Raw genomic sequence first — 17,950 nt, forward strand, 5'->3', positions numbered from 1 at the left:
GGGGTCACTAAACCACCCTCTATTATTCCAAAAGTCCTGTCAGTCCAGGGAGGTCCCCACTGACTGGAAAAGGGGAAACATAACTCCCATTGTCAAAAAGAGAAAGAAGAATGACCCAAGGAACTACAGGCCAGTCAGTCTCACCTCTGTGCCTGGTGAGACCATTGAGCAGATCCTCCTGGAGGAACTGCTGAGGCAGAAGAATAAGAGTTGATTGGGTACAATCAGTACAGCTTCATCAAGGGAAAATCCTGCCTGACAAACCTGGTGGCCTTCTATGACAAAGGTCACAACATTAATAGACAAGGGGAGAGCAAACAATGTCAGTTACATGGACCTGAGCAAAGCCTTCGACACTGTCCCACACCACATCCTGGTCTCCAAGCTGGTGCAGTATGGTTTGAGGGATGGAACATTCTGTGGATAAGGAACTGGCTTGATGGCCACACCCAAAGAGTGGCTGTCAATGGCTCCATGTCTCAGTGGAGGCCAGTGACAAGCAGAGTCCCTCAGGGATCAGTCCTGGCACCAGTCTTGTTCAGCATCTTTGTGGGCGATATGGACAGTGGCATTGAGTGCACCCTCAGCAAGTTTGCTGATGACACCAAGTTGTGTGGTGCAGCAGACACGCTGGAGGGAAGGGAGGCCATCCAGAGGGACCCTGACAGGCTGGAGAGGTGGGCCCATGACAATCTCATGAGGTTCAAAAAGAGCAGGTGCTGGGTCCTACATCTGTCACTGATATAGGCTGGGCAGGAACTGGCTTGAGAGCAGCCCTGAAGAAAAGGACGTGGGGGTGCTGGTGGATGAGAAGCTCAACATGAGCTCTCAATGTGTACTTGCAGCCCAGGAAGTGATTTGCTTTCTGGGCTGCATCAAGAGAAGCATAGCCAGCAGGTCGAGGGAGGTGATTTTCCCCTCCTACTCTGCTCTTGTAAGATCCCACTTGGAGTACTGCATCCAGTTCTGGAGCCCCTATTACAAGAGGGACATGGACGTGCTGGAAGGTGTCCAGAGAAGGGCCACAAGGATGATCAGAGGGCTGGAGCACCTCTCCTATGAGGACAGACTGAAGGAGTTGGGGCTGTTCAGTCTGGAGAAGAGAAGGCTCCCAGGTGACCTAATTGTGGCCTTCAGTATCTGTAGGGGGCCTACAAGAAAGCTCATGAGGGACTTGTCAAGGAGTCAGGTAGTGACAGGACTACAGGGAATGGATCCCAGCTAGAGGAAGGTAGATTTAGATTAGATGTCAGGAAGAAGTTCTTCCCCATAAGGTTTTTGAGACCCTGAAATGGGTTGCCCAGAGAGGTGGTGGAAGCCCCAGCCCTGGATGTTTTCAAGGCCAGGCTGGATATGGCTCTGGGCAACCTGAACTAGTGGAGGGCTGCCCAGAGCAGGGGGGCTTGGAACTAGATGATCCTTGGGGTCCCTTCCAACCCTGACAATTCTGTGTAATTCTATTTCTTACTGGGCAAGTTACAAACCCTGAAGGAGCCTGCCATTCATCCCTCTTGCAAAGTTATAATTGCTGCAGTGAAAGTAGCAGTTTTATCACTAAGGACATCTGTCTTCTTTACCCTGGTGTTATTCTAGGTTCTGTATTACAAGCATGGAGAATCTTATGGGGCTTAGTGGACCACATCATTTGTTTTTGCTGTGGTGCACAAGGTCACACACCTCTCCCACAGAGCACCACACAGCACTGACTGAAAGCAAGCCTCAGTACCCACTAGGAGACAAGGGTTGGCTGAAGAGTCAGGGGAGGGGATGCTGAAGAGAATTAGAAACCAGGTTGGAAGAGACTTTTGAGATCAAGTCCAACCTATCACCCAACACCATCTAATCAACTAAACCATGGCTCCAAGCACCCCATCCAGTCTCTTCCTAAACACCTCCAGTGATGGTGACTCCACCACCTCCCTGGGCAGCACATTCCAATGGTCACTCTTTCTATGAAGGACTTCTTCCTAACATCCAGCCTAAAGAGTGACTGCCCATTGGAATGGGCTGCCTGGGGAGGTGGTGGAGTCGCCGTCACTGGAGGTGTTCAGGAGGAGACTTGACAGGGTGCTTGGTTACATGGGTTAGTTGATTGGGTGGTGTTGGGTGATAGGTTGGACGTGATGATCTTGAAGGTCTCTTCCAACCTGGTTTATTCTATTCTAAACTTCCCCTGGCACAGCTTGAGACTGTGTCCTCTTGTTCTGCTGCTGGTTGCCTGGGAGAAGAGACCAACCCCCACCTGGCTACAACTTCCCTTCAGGTAGTTGGAGAGAGCAATCAGGTCTTCCCTGAGCCTCCTCTTTTCCAGGCTAGGCAACCCCAGCTCCCTCAGGCTCTCCTCATAGGGCTTGTGCTCCAAAAGAAAGACTTAGAGGTGCCAGCAGCACAAACAGGAGAGTTGAGCAAACCTGCAACACTGTCTATGCAATCCATTTCTCTCACCTGCAACCATTCTGTCTCACATCCCATACAGTTCTGCAGATGCCACAGTACCATGCAGGTATAGACCTGTTTCTGCAGCTATCTACCAATACCTCTTCACTCCTTCTGACCACCACTTGTTACTTCACATTAGCACTTCTTTGGTCAAGAAGGATGGAAGTGACAGCTATTTATAGCTGGTATGAGCTTACAGCTGGGGAAGTAGACTTGTACTCCAGGAAAGCTTTGAACCCATGGTTTCCTAAATGGAAAAGGCAAACAGAATTGCCACTGCAGTCTATACTTTCGACTAGCAACTTGTAACACATCTGTTCAAGCCACAGGAAACCTCCACAATCTCCTGAGGACAGATGTTGAAGGAAAATCTTACGTGGAAAGATGAAGGAACTGCACCAGAAAAGGGCAACTTACATGAATTTTAATAACTCTAGTCTTTGCTCCACAATTCTTCTTGAGCAGCATCTTCTGAAAGAGAAGGAGAATCCAGGGATTAGTAGCAGTAGCATGAGGGAACAGAAATACCTTGTAGGGAGGTTCTTTTCATCAAAATTTAATTAGCAAACAAGATGGATGAGTGCTTAAGTGAAATATGAAAGACTAAGAATTAGCAGAGTGGGCTATCAAGTAATCAACCTGAGACTGTCTTGCCCAACCTGCAGTCTCTCCTCTGGCAGTGACTGAAACATGTTTTGTATGTTTTGAAACAACATACAAGCAATTCCACAGAGAAAGGGATAGAACAAAGGCCTAAAATGAAGTTTCTTCCTCATGTCTGTCAATTAGTGGGTAGACTTTGCCCTAAAGCAGGTGAGTTTATCTTGTTTGTAAGAAGAAAACAAATCATCATCTGTTTGCTGTAAATGTGGACGCTCCCATTGTTCTGCAGTTATCTTCATTATGTTTCTTTAGAACTAAAAAACAAGGTAAAAAGGCCCTCAGGCCTCAAACCCTGTCATAGGCTGGAAGAGAAGTTAGAGTTGTCATAGGGTATGAACCACAACTGAGCAACCATGAACTAGCAATTACTGTGTAATTATAAACAAACAGGTGAGTTATAGCTCTATCCCAGTTCTGAGGCAGTACTTTGAAAGCTGGCAAGTGAATAAAATCACTCTTTCCTGTCAAAAAAACCTCAAGAAAGCCAATTCAAAATGGAAAACTAGGCTTTAAGACAACCACTTACCCATTAAAAGAATACTTCAGTGACATTTTCCATAGTGAAAAACCTGGTGATGGAGGGGTCAGGAAGAAACTCCTCCATCAGCTTTTTAAAGAAACAGATTTTCCTAGCTCCTATTTTCTACCCATTTTCATTTGGGAAGTTGTGTGAAGTGCAGAAACACACCTCCCCTCCCACGTTTTAAGAAAGCAACTGAAGTGTTTCCCAGATTAAGTTCCTTACACAGAAGACCTCTGGAAAGACATCCAACAATTTTACCAACATGGGTGGTAAACAGCAAGACCTTTCTCCTCCCTCTCCCCTTTTGTTTCTTGTCTTCCTGCTTTTTTTTCAGTAGAATACAAATTAAAAACACAGTAAAGGGAGTCAGCCCACTGTGGGCTAAGAGCAGCACAAATCTCAGCTAGACCTAACAATTTACAGCCTGGGAACTCAAACAACAAAAAACCAAAAAACCCACCCACACAAAAAACAAACCACAGCAAATACACAAACAAACCCCCCAAAAATCAGAAGAATAAAGAAACTAACAACAACCAGAATAGAATTAACCAGGTTAGAAAAGACCTTCGAGATCATCAAGTCCAACCTATCACCCAACACCATCTAATCAACTAAACCATGGCACCAAGCACCCCATCCACTCACTTCCTAAACACCTCCAGTGATGGTGACTCCACCACCAACCTGGGCAGCACATTCCTATGGCCAATCTCTCTTTCTAGGAAGAACTTCTTCCTAACATCCAGCCTAAACCTCCCTTGGCACAGCTTGAGACTGTGTCCTCTTGTTCTGGTACTGGCTGCCTGGGAGAAGAGACCAACATCTGCCTGTCCACAGCCCCCCTTCAGGTAGTTGTAGAGAGCAATAAGGTCTCTCCTGAGCCTCCTCTTCTCCAGGCTAAGCAAACCCAGCTCCCTCAGCCTCTCCTCATAGGGCTGTGCTCCAAACCCCTCCCCAGCTTTGTTGCCCTTCTCTGGACACATTCCAGCAACTCAACATCTTTCTTAAACTGAGGGGCCCAGAACTGGACACAGGACTCAAGGTGTGGCCTAACCAGTGCTGAGTACAGGGGCACAGTGACCTCCCTGCTCCTGCTGGCCACACTATTCTTGATGCAGGCCAGGATGCCATTGGCCTTCTTGTCCACCTGGGCACACTGCTGGCTCATGTTCAGCTGGCTGTCAACCAGTACCCCCAGGTCCCTTTCTGCCTGGCTGCTCACCAACCACTCTGACCCCAGCCTGTAGCACTGCATGGGGTTGTTGTGGCCAGTGTGTAGAACCCTGCACATAGGTGTGTTATATCTCATGCCTTTGGATTCTGCTCATCTCTCCAGCCTGTCAAGGTTCCTCTGCAGAGCTCTCCTACCCTCTAACATAACTCCTGCACCCCAGCTTGGTGATGTCTACAAATTTACTGATGACTGACTCAATTCCCTCATCCAAATCATCAATAAAGATATTGAACACAATTTGGTCCAGCACTGATCCCTGGGGCATACCACTACTGACTGGCTGCCAGCTGGATGTGGCACCATTCACCACCACTCTCTGGGCCAACGTTCAGTTGAAATATATATTCTTTTTCCAGTAGCACATACTGCCAGGGAAAGGGGAGAGAAAGCCCACTGCACCACCACCTTCTGGCATTCTGTACCCCATCAGCATGTCTTTGCAGTCCCAAACCACACAGCTGCCCAAAACTTGGAGAGGGAGTCAGAGACCCAGCCACCACTTCTACACACAACTACATAGATACAAAAGGCTGCTAAGTGCCTGGAAAAGAGATGAAGACTGCAGCAAATCTTGAAAGTTGTGCATGGGTAGTTTGGAGCCTGAGAGGAGTGCATTTTACTGTCCAAGCATGCATGGGGAAGAAAGCAGATGGTGTAAGAATTTTGATTTTTTTCCTCTTAATCCTTTAGCAAGTGAATCCTAATGCTGTCTTTGTTATTCATCAAAGGGCTCAAGAGTAGCAGTGTCTGATGCTTCTGCCCCCAGGTCTGACCTGATAGCACAGGCTGCCCTGTCAGCACAGCACCAAGGCTTCTAACCTAAAGGACTCAACAGGTGTTTGCACAAACCAGAGAGGAGACAAAGGGAACTGCTGAACTGAACTAATCCAAGCCCATGCTGTCCAACTAAGTAACTCTCTGGGAATCCCTACAAAACAACATGGGGCTCCATTCCCAGCCAGGCTGCAAGGCAGTTAGTGTAAAGCTGGTCTTTACCGTGAGCTTACTGCCTCACATAGCGAGGCAGCCACAGCCACACAATGAAAAGACTGAGGAGCAGAGAGAAGTTAGTGGAGCTGACAAACCCCAGGGGTGCAGGGAGGGGCAAAGTGAGGAGTTGTGAGGTCTTGTGAAGACTTGATCTCTCCTTAAGCTTTTCTTCTAGATTGCTGTGACATGTTGGCTGGTGGGGACAAGGAAATTAGATAGCTTAAGCTTCAAGCTCAGTAGTGGCATGAAATGCACAAGACAAAGTAGGCTTGAGAAATGAAAGTGAGAATCAGAAGCCTGGATTTCAAGCTCTATGCTTCAGAGGAAGAGCCCTGTTCCAGTGGGACATTCTGTTTGACTACAAGCTGCATGACTCCAGGCAAGACTATCAACTTCTCCAGTCTGCTGTATGCCTGAGCTTTGCATTGGTACCTCAAATGAATTTCCAAGGATGGAGTGACGCCAAATTCCTCCCTGCCTTAGCAGCACAACAGGGCCCTCTACTGAACAGTGAAAAGCATTTTTAAACAGGTCTGTTAGCTAGGGAGACAAATACAAGACCTTTACTGTACAATCCAGCAGGTTCCAAGGCCTAGGGAGGTCCCTTCCACAGTTCCCCCATCTGGGGTGCAACAGAAAAAACGTTTCCCAGGTGAAAATCAGCAGAGGCAGCAAGACCTTATGTTTACTCATCCTAGCTTTCTGTTTAAACACAAAGAACAACAGAAACAGCAATTACAAGACTATAACCAAGACTAACTGAAAAGTTTCAACTAGCCTGTGAGTGGATGGACAACCAGGCATACTCTACCAAGAGCTCAGCTGTACCCCAGATGCTGGGCTTCTGGCAGAACACAGAGGTGCTCTTTTGATGCTGCTGTTTCGATAAGCATTAAGCATAGGAGGATCTTAACATTATTCACAATACTGCTACATTTCAAAGAGGTCACACTGTGCAGCAAGAGCAGGATACCCTACATAATTGAGGTGAGCTCTGATATGCTACTTGATGAACTTAGCAGTAAAATGGAAACATGACATCCCCTCATCCACAGACTGTAGAACTAGAGCATAAACTTCAGCAGAGGAAACACTGGGACTTCCTAAATCCACTTAGACTGGAAGCAGAGCAAGGCTGTTTGTGCTGTAGTCTTCTAGCTTCACTATCAGGATCCAAGATCATCATGAGAGGCAAAGCAGAGAGAAAGCCATTCAAATGATCATGCAGCTGAGAACAGAGGGCCAGTTATAGAATCTTTTGTATTTAAACAAATTGCTTCCATCTTACTTCCAGCCACATGCTCTCTGCTTTACAAAAACTCAGTCAAGCATCTTTGTATGGTTTTCCATCTCTCAGCTCTCCCTTTCCTTGCCAAATCTGAGTACAGATTTTTGGATAGGGAAGCTAAAACACACTACTGCCTAGCAACAGCCAGGGACTTTCCACAGCAGCCTCTCCTTACTCTCTCTGGAGACCTCCATGTCACAAGCCAGGCATGAGATGCAGCAACTCATTGACTCCTATTTGCACAGATTCAAGGCAGAGATTAAATAACATTTGGCTACCTGACATGCAGTAGCCTAAAGCCAGGGAGAATGGCATCTAAGAAAGCTGACAATCAGTTTAGTAAACCTGGAATTATTCCTAACTACTATGTCAAGCTGGAAGGGCAGTTTTATTTCCTTATTTTTTGGGGAGCTGGCATTAAATGAGAAGAACAGAGATTAGCTGAAGGTCATGGAGAATATTAGCAGCAGAGCAAAGAATAAATCTTAGGGTTTGGTTTCTCACATTTTCTTCCACCTGCACAAAAGGAAATGGAAGAAAGTGGCAGCATCTGTGCTCTCTCTTCCCTATTTCAATTAAGGTCTCTCCTGTTGGTGTCCAACAGAACTACTGGCATCAGAGCTGAAACCTACAGCTTGGGAGCACTATTAGTAGTATGAAGGAAAGTTTATTTCATGATCTGCAGTGGCTTCTACTTAAAAAGAGGAAGTGACATGACTTCACAGTATCACAGCTTTCCACTTAGTGTGGAAAGTCTTTTTGAGGGCACAAAAGTCTCAAACGAGAAACAAGGCTGAATTGGAACATTTTAAGGTTAAACATCCAGAAAACAGCAGACCCAGTTTGGAATAAGAACCCCCCTCCAAATCTCACCTCCTGTTACCCAAATACTCTCTGCTCATAATCCAGTGACCCTCTCCATCCTGGACATGGATTCAAAAGAATTTGTTGAGACTCAAAATGCTCACATCAAGGATTAGCTCTTTACTGAAAGACATGCGATAATAAACCCCTGAAGTGGCACAAGTGGCTTTGCTCCACAGCACTGCCACATCAAAATACCACATTAGAAGCACAGCTGAACCACCTCCTTGTTTTTCTTGGAGTACAGCTCTGCAGTCCAGCCTTGCTTCAGGAGGCATCTCCAATTCAGCAGCAGGGCTCCAAGTCCTCCAACACTGACTTGAGCTGTTCTGAACTAATCAAGACAGTAAGTGGTGCACACACACGCGTAACATATTAACAACCAAAATCCAAGTATTCTTCATGTAAGGAATAATGAAATCAAGAAAGAGGAATTTCTCACATGACTGCAGTTCAAAAATAGATATTTCAAACTCTGACAGTGAACATTTTAGAGGCTAACACCACAGCTTAACTTTAAAATATTTCAGAGCTTGAACAATCTCTTAAAACAGTGTACAGTGCAAAGCACCAGCTTTCACATAAGTAGAACAGAATTAACCAGGTTGGAAAAGACCTGTGAGATCATCAAGTCCACCTTATTACCCAACACCATCTAATCAACTGAACCATGGCACCAAGTGCCTCACCCAGTCTCTTCCTAAACATCTCCAGTGATGGTGACTCCACCACCTCCCTGGGCAACACGTTCCAATGGCCAATCTCTCTTCCTGTGAAGAGCTTTGTCCTAACATCCAGCCTAAACCTCCCCTGGCACAGCTTGAGACTGTATCCTCTTGTTCTGGTGCTGGTTGCCTGGGAGAAGAGACCAACCCCCACCTGGCTGCAACCTCCCTTCAGGTAGTTGTAGACAGCAAGAAAGTCTCCCTTCAGCCTCCTCTTCTCCAGGCTAAGCAACCCCAGCTCCCTCAGCCTCTCCTCACAGGGCTGTGCTCCAAACCCCTCCCCAGTTTTGTTGCCCTTCTCTGGACTCGTTCCAGCAACTCAACATCTTTCCTAAACTGAGGGGCCCAGAACTGGACACAGGACTCAAGGTGTGGCCTAACCAGTGCTGAGCACAGGGGCAGAATGATTTCCCTGCAGCTGCTGGCCACACTATTCTCGATACAGGCCAGGATGCCATTGGCCTTCTTGGCCACCTGGGCACACTGCTGGCTCATGTTCAGCTGGCTGTCAACCAGTACCTCCAGGTCCCTTTCTGCCTGGCTGCTCTCCAGCCACTCTGATCCCAGCCTGTAGCACTGCATGGGGTTGTTGTGGCCAAAGTGCAGCACCTGGCACTTGGACTTGTTGAATGCCATCATGTTGGACTCTGCCCATCTGTCCAGCCTGGCAAGGTCCCTCTGCAGAGCCCTTCTGCCCTCTAACAGATCAACAACTGCCCCCAGCTTGGTGTCATCTTCAAATTTGCTGATGACTGACTCAATCCCCTCATCCAGATCATCAATGAAGATATTGAACAGGATGGGGCCCAGCACCGATCCCTGGGGGACACCACTAGTGACTGGCTGCCAGCTAAATGTTACACTATGAGCAGAAGCTGCACTCTAAGTCACAGCAGAAGGCTGATGATCCAGTGATGCAATATCTATAAAGAAAAAAAACAGTAACAGCAAGGTAGTAAAGCAGCTCCATGGCCCAATAAGCAGAGGACCAAAGGGCCCTCAACAAGATGCTTCTTGCATCAGGGAGGTGAAGCAGATGCCAGAGCAGAGACAACACCAATCTGTGAGCTCCAGCCCACTCCCTTGGCATCCCAAGATGGCCAGGGGCATACTGTCCCATAGCCCTTCTCTCCTCACAGAAGTCATTGGAGAGCAAGGAGCTTGCTCAATCTCCTTCCCTACCAGCCACCAGAGCCAAGTTTGGGTCAGGAAGAGCAGCCTGCCCCCACCAGCCACTGCCAAATAAAGCCTGAACCCTGCCTTCAGAATGCTACAGTGCAGGGCAGGAGTGCAGGCAACAGTGCAGCAGGTAGATGGGGTCAGGGTGCTGCACAAAGTGGGTACTGTGCAGCATGCTGCAGCTGCAGGCTTCTGCTTGACCCAGTCCCACCTTCATACTGCCATATGGCACAGGGCAGACACCCGGGGGACTACAAGGGCAGGGGGCCTACTGCCACTAGCCGTCAGAGAGCAGGGACCCATGCATGCAGGGGATCTGGCAGTAGCCTCATGTTGCTGAAGAAGCTGGTTTACAGCACAGGCTGAATTGAAGAAAGGAGATCAGCTACCCCCAAAGGCACTGCTCCCACAAGCCAGGCATGAAACCCCACAAGGCCCCAGGCAGAGCACAGCAGCAAAGCTGAAACTTAGAGTGCCTCCTCAACCCAACAGATCCAGACACTCACAGGCTAAAATACTGCAGCCCAGTGCCCTCTGCCATTGCAGACATCTCTCCCACCCAGACAAGCAGTGCTCTATGCCCACATAACAAGGCATGAGGAAGCTGGGCTACAGCTCTTGTTCTTTTGCCAACATGCTGATGGGTACTCTATAAGAGGCAAAGCCAGCTCTGCCCTCCCAATTGGTTGGGGTGGGTACAAAAGAAACTTTTAAAGCTGTTTTGTAGGTTGGTTTTGGACTGTTTAATTCCTTGGCACCAAACAATGTTGCTAGGGCACAGGCATCACCTCTTAGCTGTGCAGTACAAGAACTAAGAAAAGAGTCGATCACAGACTCCTCTTCACTGCTGTAAAGCTCAAGTACCTCCAGCTGATCTTACCTCTCAGCCAGCCTCAGGCTCCCAGGCACACATGACTTCAATCAGCAGAGAAACAAAGGGGACAGGCCTTCCTAGCTATCACCTGAGGGTACTCTGCATCTGCACTGCCAAGGTGCCCTGTGCCAGAGGAGTTCCCACTCTCTAGGCCCAGGCTTGCAAAGCCAATACCCAGCATGTCCATATGCCAGATAAGAGCTCCCTGCCCAGCCCCTGCAGCAGCACAGCACTAGGAGGGTTGCATTTCAGCCATAGCCTTAAACCACTATTATCATTTGTCACAGGCCACAGACTGCTCACTAGAAGTTAAATTGCCTCACAATATTTTAAAACCCAGACTAATTCAAATGGTTTGGCCAACAATCCCCTCCAACAAAACTAAACCCAGCATCCAAAGACTAAGATGTGGTGACACTGTGGAATATCTGGAAAAGCCTCTGAAATCTTTAGAAAGTTATTTCTATTTCACATTCTGTTGAATTGGTCATTAACACTCTCTATTGGCCACATTTATCACCAGTCTGCCTGAAACCCCTTCAAAACATCCACAAATTGTGTCTCCAACACCTTCAATAAAGGGCCCCATCTCTACCAGACAGGGTAGCCCCAGTTCCCCAGGTAGCACCTCTGCCAGCAAGTGCCACAAATCCACAGCCTAACCCTCCCATGGCAGGGGGACTGGAACCAGATGATCTTTAAGGCCCCTTCCAACCCAAACCATTCTACAATTCTATGAATATGGGGAAAATACTGAGGGCTTAGTGCCTCTGAACAGAGCAGCAAAGGAAATGCTGATTACTAAAGTGATCACTGGAGGGGGCAATCAAATTTCAGAAACAATGAACCCCCAAATAACAAATAAAACCCCACAGACCAAAAGAAAGCCACTACCAACACCTAACCAACCCATACATACAAGGTCTTACAAAAAAGTGTACTATGTGCTACAGGGACATGGAGACTTGCCCAGGTTCACAGTGAGAAAGTGGCTGGCCATGAAAAGCACAACAAAACTTCTGTAGTGACCAAAATCTCCTGCAACATGGTGTCAGTCTCCTCGTTCTGTGCACTGCTGGGAAGGGCTCAGCTGCTACTGCTGAAGAGAAGTGGCTGAGAGCCTACAGCAAACAAAATTACCCTGAACCACAAGCGAGTCTTAAGTAGAATAGCAAGTCACTCCCACAAGCAATTTCTCTGTAAGTGAGCACAAGCCAGTTACCTCTCAATCCAGAAAGATGTGCAGGTCATCACTGCAGAGTGGCACCAGGCTGCTGGGCCTGGGCAATGGCTGCTACAGAAGAGCATGAGCTGAAGCTTGGCCAGCCAGGTCTGCCACCTGTCAAAGCATTAAGTCCCACTGCTCCCAATGCCCAGAGAGAAGACAAAGCTATTCAAACTGCAAGCTGCTTTTTGATATTCTCCCTGAATATCATACTAGAGCCACAGTTAATGAAATACAGCTACCTACTTACACAGGTACTCTAAGCAAACACTCTGCCTGTCTGTAGGCGACTATGGTCCTCTACTGCTCCTCTGTCACCTTTGTGGAATACAGTCTCTAGATATCCTCTGAATGTGTACAGAAGCCATGCTCCCCTAGGCACAGATAAAACAGGCCAGATTTGCCACAGCACTTTTACCACTAGCCCTTGGATTTGAATTTGGAGATGGAGGAAGTGAACATACTGTATGGAGCATCTCTGGCTCAGCAGCCACTTCCCCTGCTGGTCTGGCAGAGTCAAAGTCTGCTGATCTGCAGGATACATCAGATGGTTCATATATTCACTCCTTGCCAATCCCAAATCCTTTGCTGAGTTTTCTTTGAGGCCTAGAAAAAATGCAAAGCACTGTTTGTGCAGGAAACAGACCTGACTGAGAACTCCAGCACCTGTGGAGCAACAAAAATATGACAGGAGGGGCAGTATTCATTAGTTTTCTGTCACTCATCTGCACATGCCAAAATTAGCAAAGCTCAAATCCTGGGCTTGCCCCTCTTGCTCAGCAGAGCCTGCAAAGGGAGGAGGGGTGTGAAGGGACAGGAGGTCCAGTTTCACAGCTGGCAGGCATGGTAGCAGCTCCTGAGAAAAAGCTTACAAGGCTTTTAATTCAGGCTTGCCAATGTGACTGTTTCCTCCCTTGGTTTCTGGCCTTGGCTCCAAAGCTGTCCACAGGGAGCATCCAGCCTAGGCTAAAATATCATCTGATGTCTCTTATAGTTTGTCTCCCTTCTGCAGTCCCAGCTTGTGACTGTTAACTGAAGTCTTGGCTCAGACATGACTCCAAAGCCTTCCCTCCCCACAGGCTTTTTGCTTGCACACAGCCTCCTGCGCTTGATCCTGTTCCTCCACAGCACTGCCGCTGCAGCACACAGGAGATGACAGTGCTGAGGGTTTGAACCAAGCAGATGCACACACTTCCACCATCCACTGCTTAAACACTGCCACCAAGCATGCCATGAAGGGCTTAAGGCATTAGCACAAGGCAGGTTAAGATCAGGCAATAAACAGCTTCCTTTAAGCAGAGAGACCCAGAGAGGGCTCTGCAAGTCACCCTGGGAAAGAAGAAGGTGGGGGTGGAAATGAATCAGTGAAAGCTACAGACTTGTGTCAGCTGTGAGGGTACAGGGACACAAAGAGAAGAATCCACAAATGGCTGGTCCAAATCCAAGGGACACAGGTGCTTCCAGTGTGTGCCAGATTACCTTTATACTATGCTCAGCTAACTGAAAATACTACAAGATGCTCTGCAGGCTCTATTCAAGCCACAAGGCCTTCTGCACACTCCCCAGAAAGTGAACAGCCAAGCAGCCATGCCACCCCACTTCCAGGAAAGACTCTGCTTGTATAGGTTTGCCTCAGCAGAGGCAAGAATAGCTGTGTACATGGAAAGCAAAGACAAAAACCAAACAGCTCAAAATTGCTTCAAGTTTAGGCTTTTAAGATGACTTACTAGTGGTTTTGAGCCAATCCGAGTGCTTTAGATGTTGATATCAAGTATTTATGTTTAAAAGGATGAATTCCTGGCTCTGAATACCATTTGTCAGCCCAAAAGCCTGTCCTGAGGAGCACAGTTAGCACAAGTGGCTTTTTCAGGAGATACAAACCCCACACAGTATCTACCCAATTCACTACAGAAAACACCCAATGGAGACCAAAGGGTTTGTCTGGGGAGAATCTGGTCTGAGTGGAGATCCTCCAAAACAAGCCAGCAGAGGGTATATTCACTGCACTGAATGATTTTTCAGTAGCATGGAAGGCTGACACGGCCTCCTCTGCACAACAGAAGCCTCAAAATGAGACTCTGAATGGCCTCCCACTCTATCTTCAGCTAAGTGAAAAGGACATTACTTGACATGAACTCTTTCCTTGGGCTGAACTAGTGCTGCTGGGAGTACTCACAAAGACAGCTTTAAGCAGAAGACACAAGGTCACATTTTCAGACAAAATCTTGGATTTGTGGACAGCTAAGAAGCTTTGAGAAAGCCAAAGGCAGCTGACAACTCTGGGAACCTAAAACAAGTCTGTTTCAAACAAATAAGCAAACATCTCAAGCCATGGGGCTCACTCAGGCTTTACAGAGTCTGAACACAGAGCCCAGATCCCCGCTTCTTCCAAGACACATGCACATGTCCATGTCACACCCACACAGCCTCATGGTGTATTTCAGCATCACCTTTCATGTGACCATTCCCACTGGTAAGATCCTCTTTGCACCTCATAACCACATGAAAATAATTTGACATAAAGTACTCTATTAGAAATTACAGGCCAAAAGATGATGACCAAACCAAAGCATCTTTGCTTTTGTCTTCAAATAGACATCTAAGAAGTGGGGATAGCAGAACTTCAACAACAATAGAGGGAAATTATGTAACCAAATTGTTCCCACATTCCCCAGCCTATCACCTACTTTGAGCCAGCACTGTGCCCAGGTGGCCAAGAAGGCCAATGGCATCCTGGCCTGGATCAGGAACAGTGTGGCCAGCAGGAGCAGGGAAGTCATTGTGCCCGTGTACTCAGCACTGGTTAGGCCACACCTTGAGAACTGTGTCCAGTTCTGGGCCCCTCAGTTTAGGAAAGATGTTGAGTTGCTGGAAGGTGTCCAGAGAAGGGCAACAAAGCTGGGGAGGAGTTTGGAGCACAAGCCGTGTGAGGAGAGGTTGAGGGAGCTGGGGTTGCTTAGCCTGGAGGAGGCTCAGGGGAGACCTTATTGCTGTCTACAACTCTCTGAAGGGAGGTTGTAGCTAGGTGGGGGTTAGTCTTTTCTCCCAGGCAACCAGCACCACAAGAGGACACAGTCTCAAGCTGCACCAGGGGAGGTTTAGGCTGGATGTTAGGAAGCAAGTCTTCATAGAAAGAGAGAATGGCCATTGGAATGTGCTGCCCAGGGAGGTGGTGGAGTCACCATCACTGGAGGTGTTTAGGAAGAGACTGGATGGGGTGCTTGGTGCCATGGTTTAGTTGATTAGATGGTGTTGGGTGATAGGTTAGACTTGATCTCCAAGGTCTTTTCCAACCTGGTTAATTCTATTCTCTTTTAGTTATTTGGTCTTGCCATGGAGAAGGAGAGTTCATTTCTGATTTACTGGTTATTATTGCCTCAAAATCAGCTGCTCCTCAGCAAGAAATGTGCATCTGAGAACACAGTTCTGGAGAAGGGCTCTGGTATAATTCAGTCACCATGTACATGAGAAGTAGATGCCTCTATTGAGAGCTTCCTCCTGTGAGATGAGCCATGGACCAATGCCCAAAACTCCTATTCACATCAACAGGCTGAAAGAAACCACAAGCAGAGCCCAGCAGTGCAGTTCTTGTGTAAGCCAACAATAGAGAGGCTATTCAGAGCTAAGGCAGAAAATCAGAGCTAAACCCCAGCCCACACCAAGGACAGCTGTGTTGTTGACAGCCAGCCTGAATATTCTACCATGCCAAAGCTTGTCTCAAAAACACTATTTCCTAGAGTGTTTACTCTAGTCATGGGCTTGGCCTTACAAGCTTAGACAGCTTCTGTCTATTATACATTAATAACTGCCACATTTTCAAGTTTCAGATATGCTCTAGAAGAAGCTGCTTGCTTTCAGTGTGCTGTGGCAAAACTGGAGCACAAATGTGCAGCATTTATAGCTAACCTGCACCATCACACAACCAGCCTGTTTCTGCCATTTCAGACACACTACCACCTCCCTCCTTTCTTACTCTCAGGCAGAGCCCTATGGGGGGACTACACAGTGCAAAGCACACCTGCATCACCTCTCAAACACCAGTGCCAACCATGCCAGATAAGGAAGTTTTCCTACCTCAGATACAGGGCTAAGCAGCACCAGTTAAAAGCAAAGGGGAAAAAGTAGTATCTTGCTTTCCAGTCCTTGCTACCATTGCCTTTCTGTAGTGCTTTAAAGAAGTTTCTTACCCTCTGACTGTTAAGCAGTAGGAGCCCCTGTTATCTTATGGGTGCTGACTTCCAAGAAACTGGTCACTTATGCAAGTGCTTAAGCTGTGAATACAGCACTTACTACTGCTGGTGGTATAGGCACCAAAGAAAAAGCCTCATCTCTCTCTTCTGCTCATTTCAGGTTTTTACCTATAAGGTCAGAAAAGCAAGCCACAAACTACTATGACCATAGGACACTCTCTGAACTACCCAAGTTAAAATCAGCTTGGTTCTAAATAGGCATTTACCCTTTCCAGTTTCCCCAAGATCACACAGTGAAGTGTAAGGCTTTCTCCTTTTCAGAGGTTGCTACCATAAGCAAGAAATGTAACTTGCACACCTGAAGAGAGATCCTTTCATCTGCAGACCAAATACAACATGGGCAGTGACAGGATACAGCAAATCAGCCTGCAAGCTCCCTTTCTCCCCAGGCAACAATGAGATATTTGTATCTCAAAAGCTGCGGGAGGAGTGGGAAGGGAGAGGTATGAAGACAACTCAACAGTTACAGTGGACCCAACCCAAGCAGCCCATCCAGACACATAAAGGCAAGGCAAGCACAGCACTGCAGAGAAGGTCACAGAATCAATAAGGTTGGAAAAGACCTCAAAGATCATCAAGTCCAACCTGTCACCCAAGACCTCATGACTACTAGACCATGGCACCAAGTGCCACATTCAATCCCCTCTTGAACACCTCCAGGGATGGTGACTCCACCACTTCCCTGGGCAGCCCATTCCAGTGGCTAACAACTCTCTCTGTGAAGAACTTTCTCCTCACCTTCAGCCTAAACTTCCCCTGGCACAGCTTGAGACTGTGTCCCCTTGTTCTGGTGCTGGTTGCCCTAACTTTCCAGGTCTTGCTGAAAAGTATAAACACCTTACAGCAAAACTTGTTAAGGCCCTCAGAGCTACTTGGGCTGAACGCAGTGAATGGGAAAGAAAACATGTCAGGATTACCCTTCCACACTGTACTGTATCAAAACATAAAATGTCCTTTGAAAAACCTCCTTCAAAAAGAACCTGCAACAGCCAAAACAAGAGAGAACAGGGACATGCTGCAGGATGGCTGTCCCTGGGAGAGCCACCCTTGGGTATCCAACCCAGCATCCATTCAGTGACTGCCACTCATCTCATATGAAATCACATTTTAACCAGTTGAGCTCTTGCTGCAGTTAGGATCTCCAGGTTTTGCCAGGTGACACTTTTTTGTGGCCTGCTAATGGCTCACCAAAAGTCACTGCCAGTAGATATAGGAGACTGGGCTTTTCCTTTTACTAGTTCATTGAGAATTAGTCTCCATCATTCAAGAGAAAAATGCTGGGTATCAAGATACCAATCTTATCCATTCACCTGCAGAGATTCTGGCAGTCACTTTCAGGTGAGAGCACTTTAATTTGTTCCTCCAAATTTTCTCCCTCCAGGCCTACCTACACACTAGATTCACACCAAGAGTTCAAGCCTCACAGCGTATCATCAGCACCACCCAGGACTGCTCCATAAGTAACATCCCAAGGACACATGCCATTGGTGCCCATATGCCCATTTGATCTCTCTGGTCTGCAGCCAAACAAGCAGTTTTAGTCTAATACCTTCTTACCAAGCTTTAGAGCTTAGAGAAAAGAGCCCACCACCAGGGTTCAGAAGCTAGCCAGCAAGTCTGCCAATCCAAACAAACTCTTGGCTTTAATCTCAGGCTCATAATTTATTGTCATTAGTGCCAGGTGCCATTATGG

General features: G+C 47.3%; 1 protein-coding gene across 1 annotated transcript in view; it reads right to left on the reverse strand.

Moving 5' to 3' along the window:
* Positions 1–17,950, reverse strand: part of LOC137451386 (uncharacterized) — a 64,241-nt gene that overhangs the window by 16,427 nt on the left and 29,864 nt on the right. Inside the window, exon 4 of the mRNA XM_068158812.1 lies at positions 2,857–2,910. Coding sequence (XP_068014913.1) covers positions 2,857–2,910 — 54 coding nt within the window. The remainder of the gene's footprint in view (positions 1–2,856; positions 2,911–17,950) is intronic.

The sequence above is a fragment of the Melanerpes formicivorus genome, unplaced genomic scaffold (genome assembly GCF_026170545.1).
Source record: "Melanerpes formicivorus ecotype bairdi unplaced genomic scaffold, bMelFor1.0.p_v2 SCAF_43, whole genome shotgun sequence".
Classification (NCBI taxonomy): domain Eukaryota; kingdom Metazoa; phylum Chordata; class Aves; order Piciformes; family Picidae; genus Melanerpes; species Melanerpes formicivorus.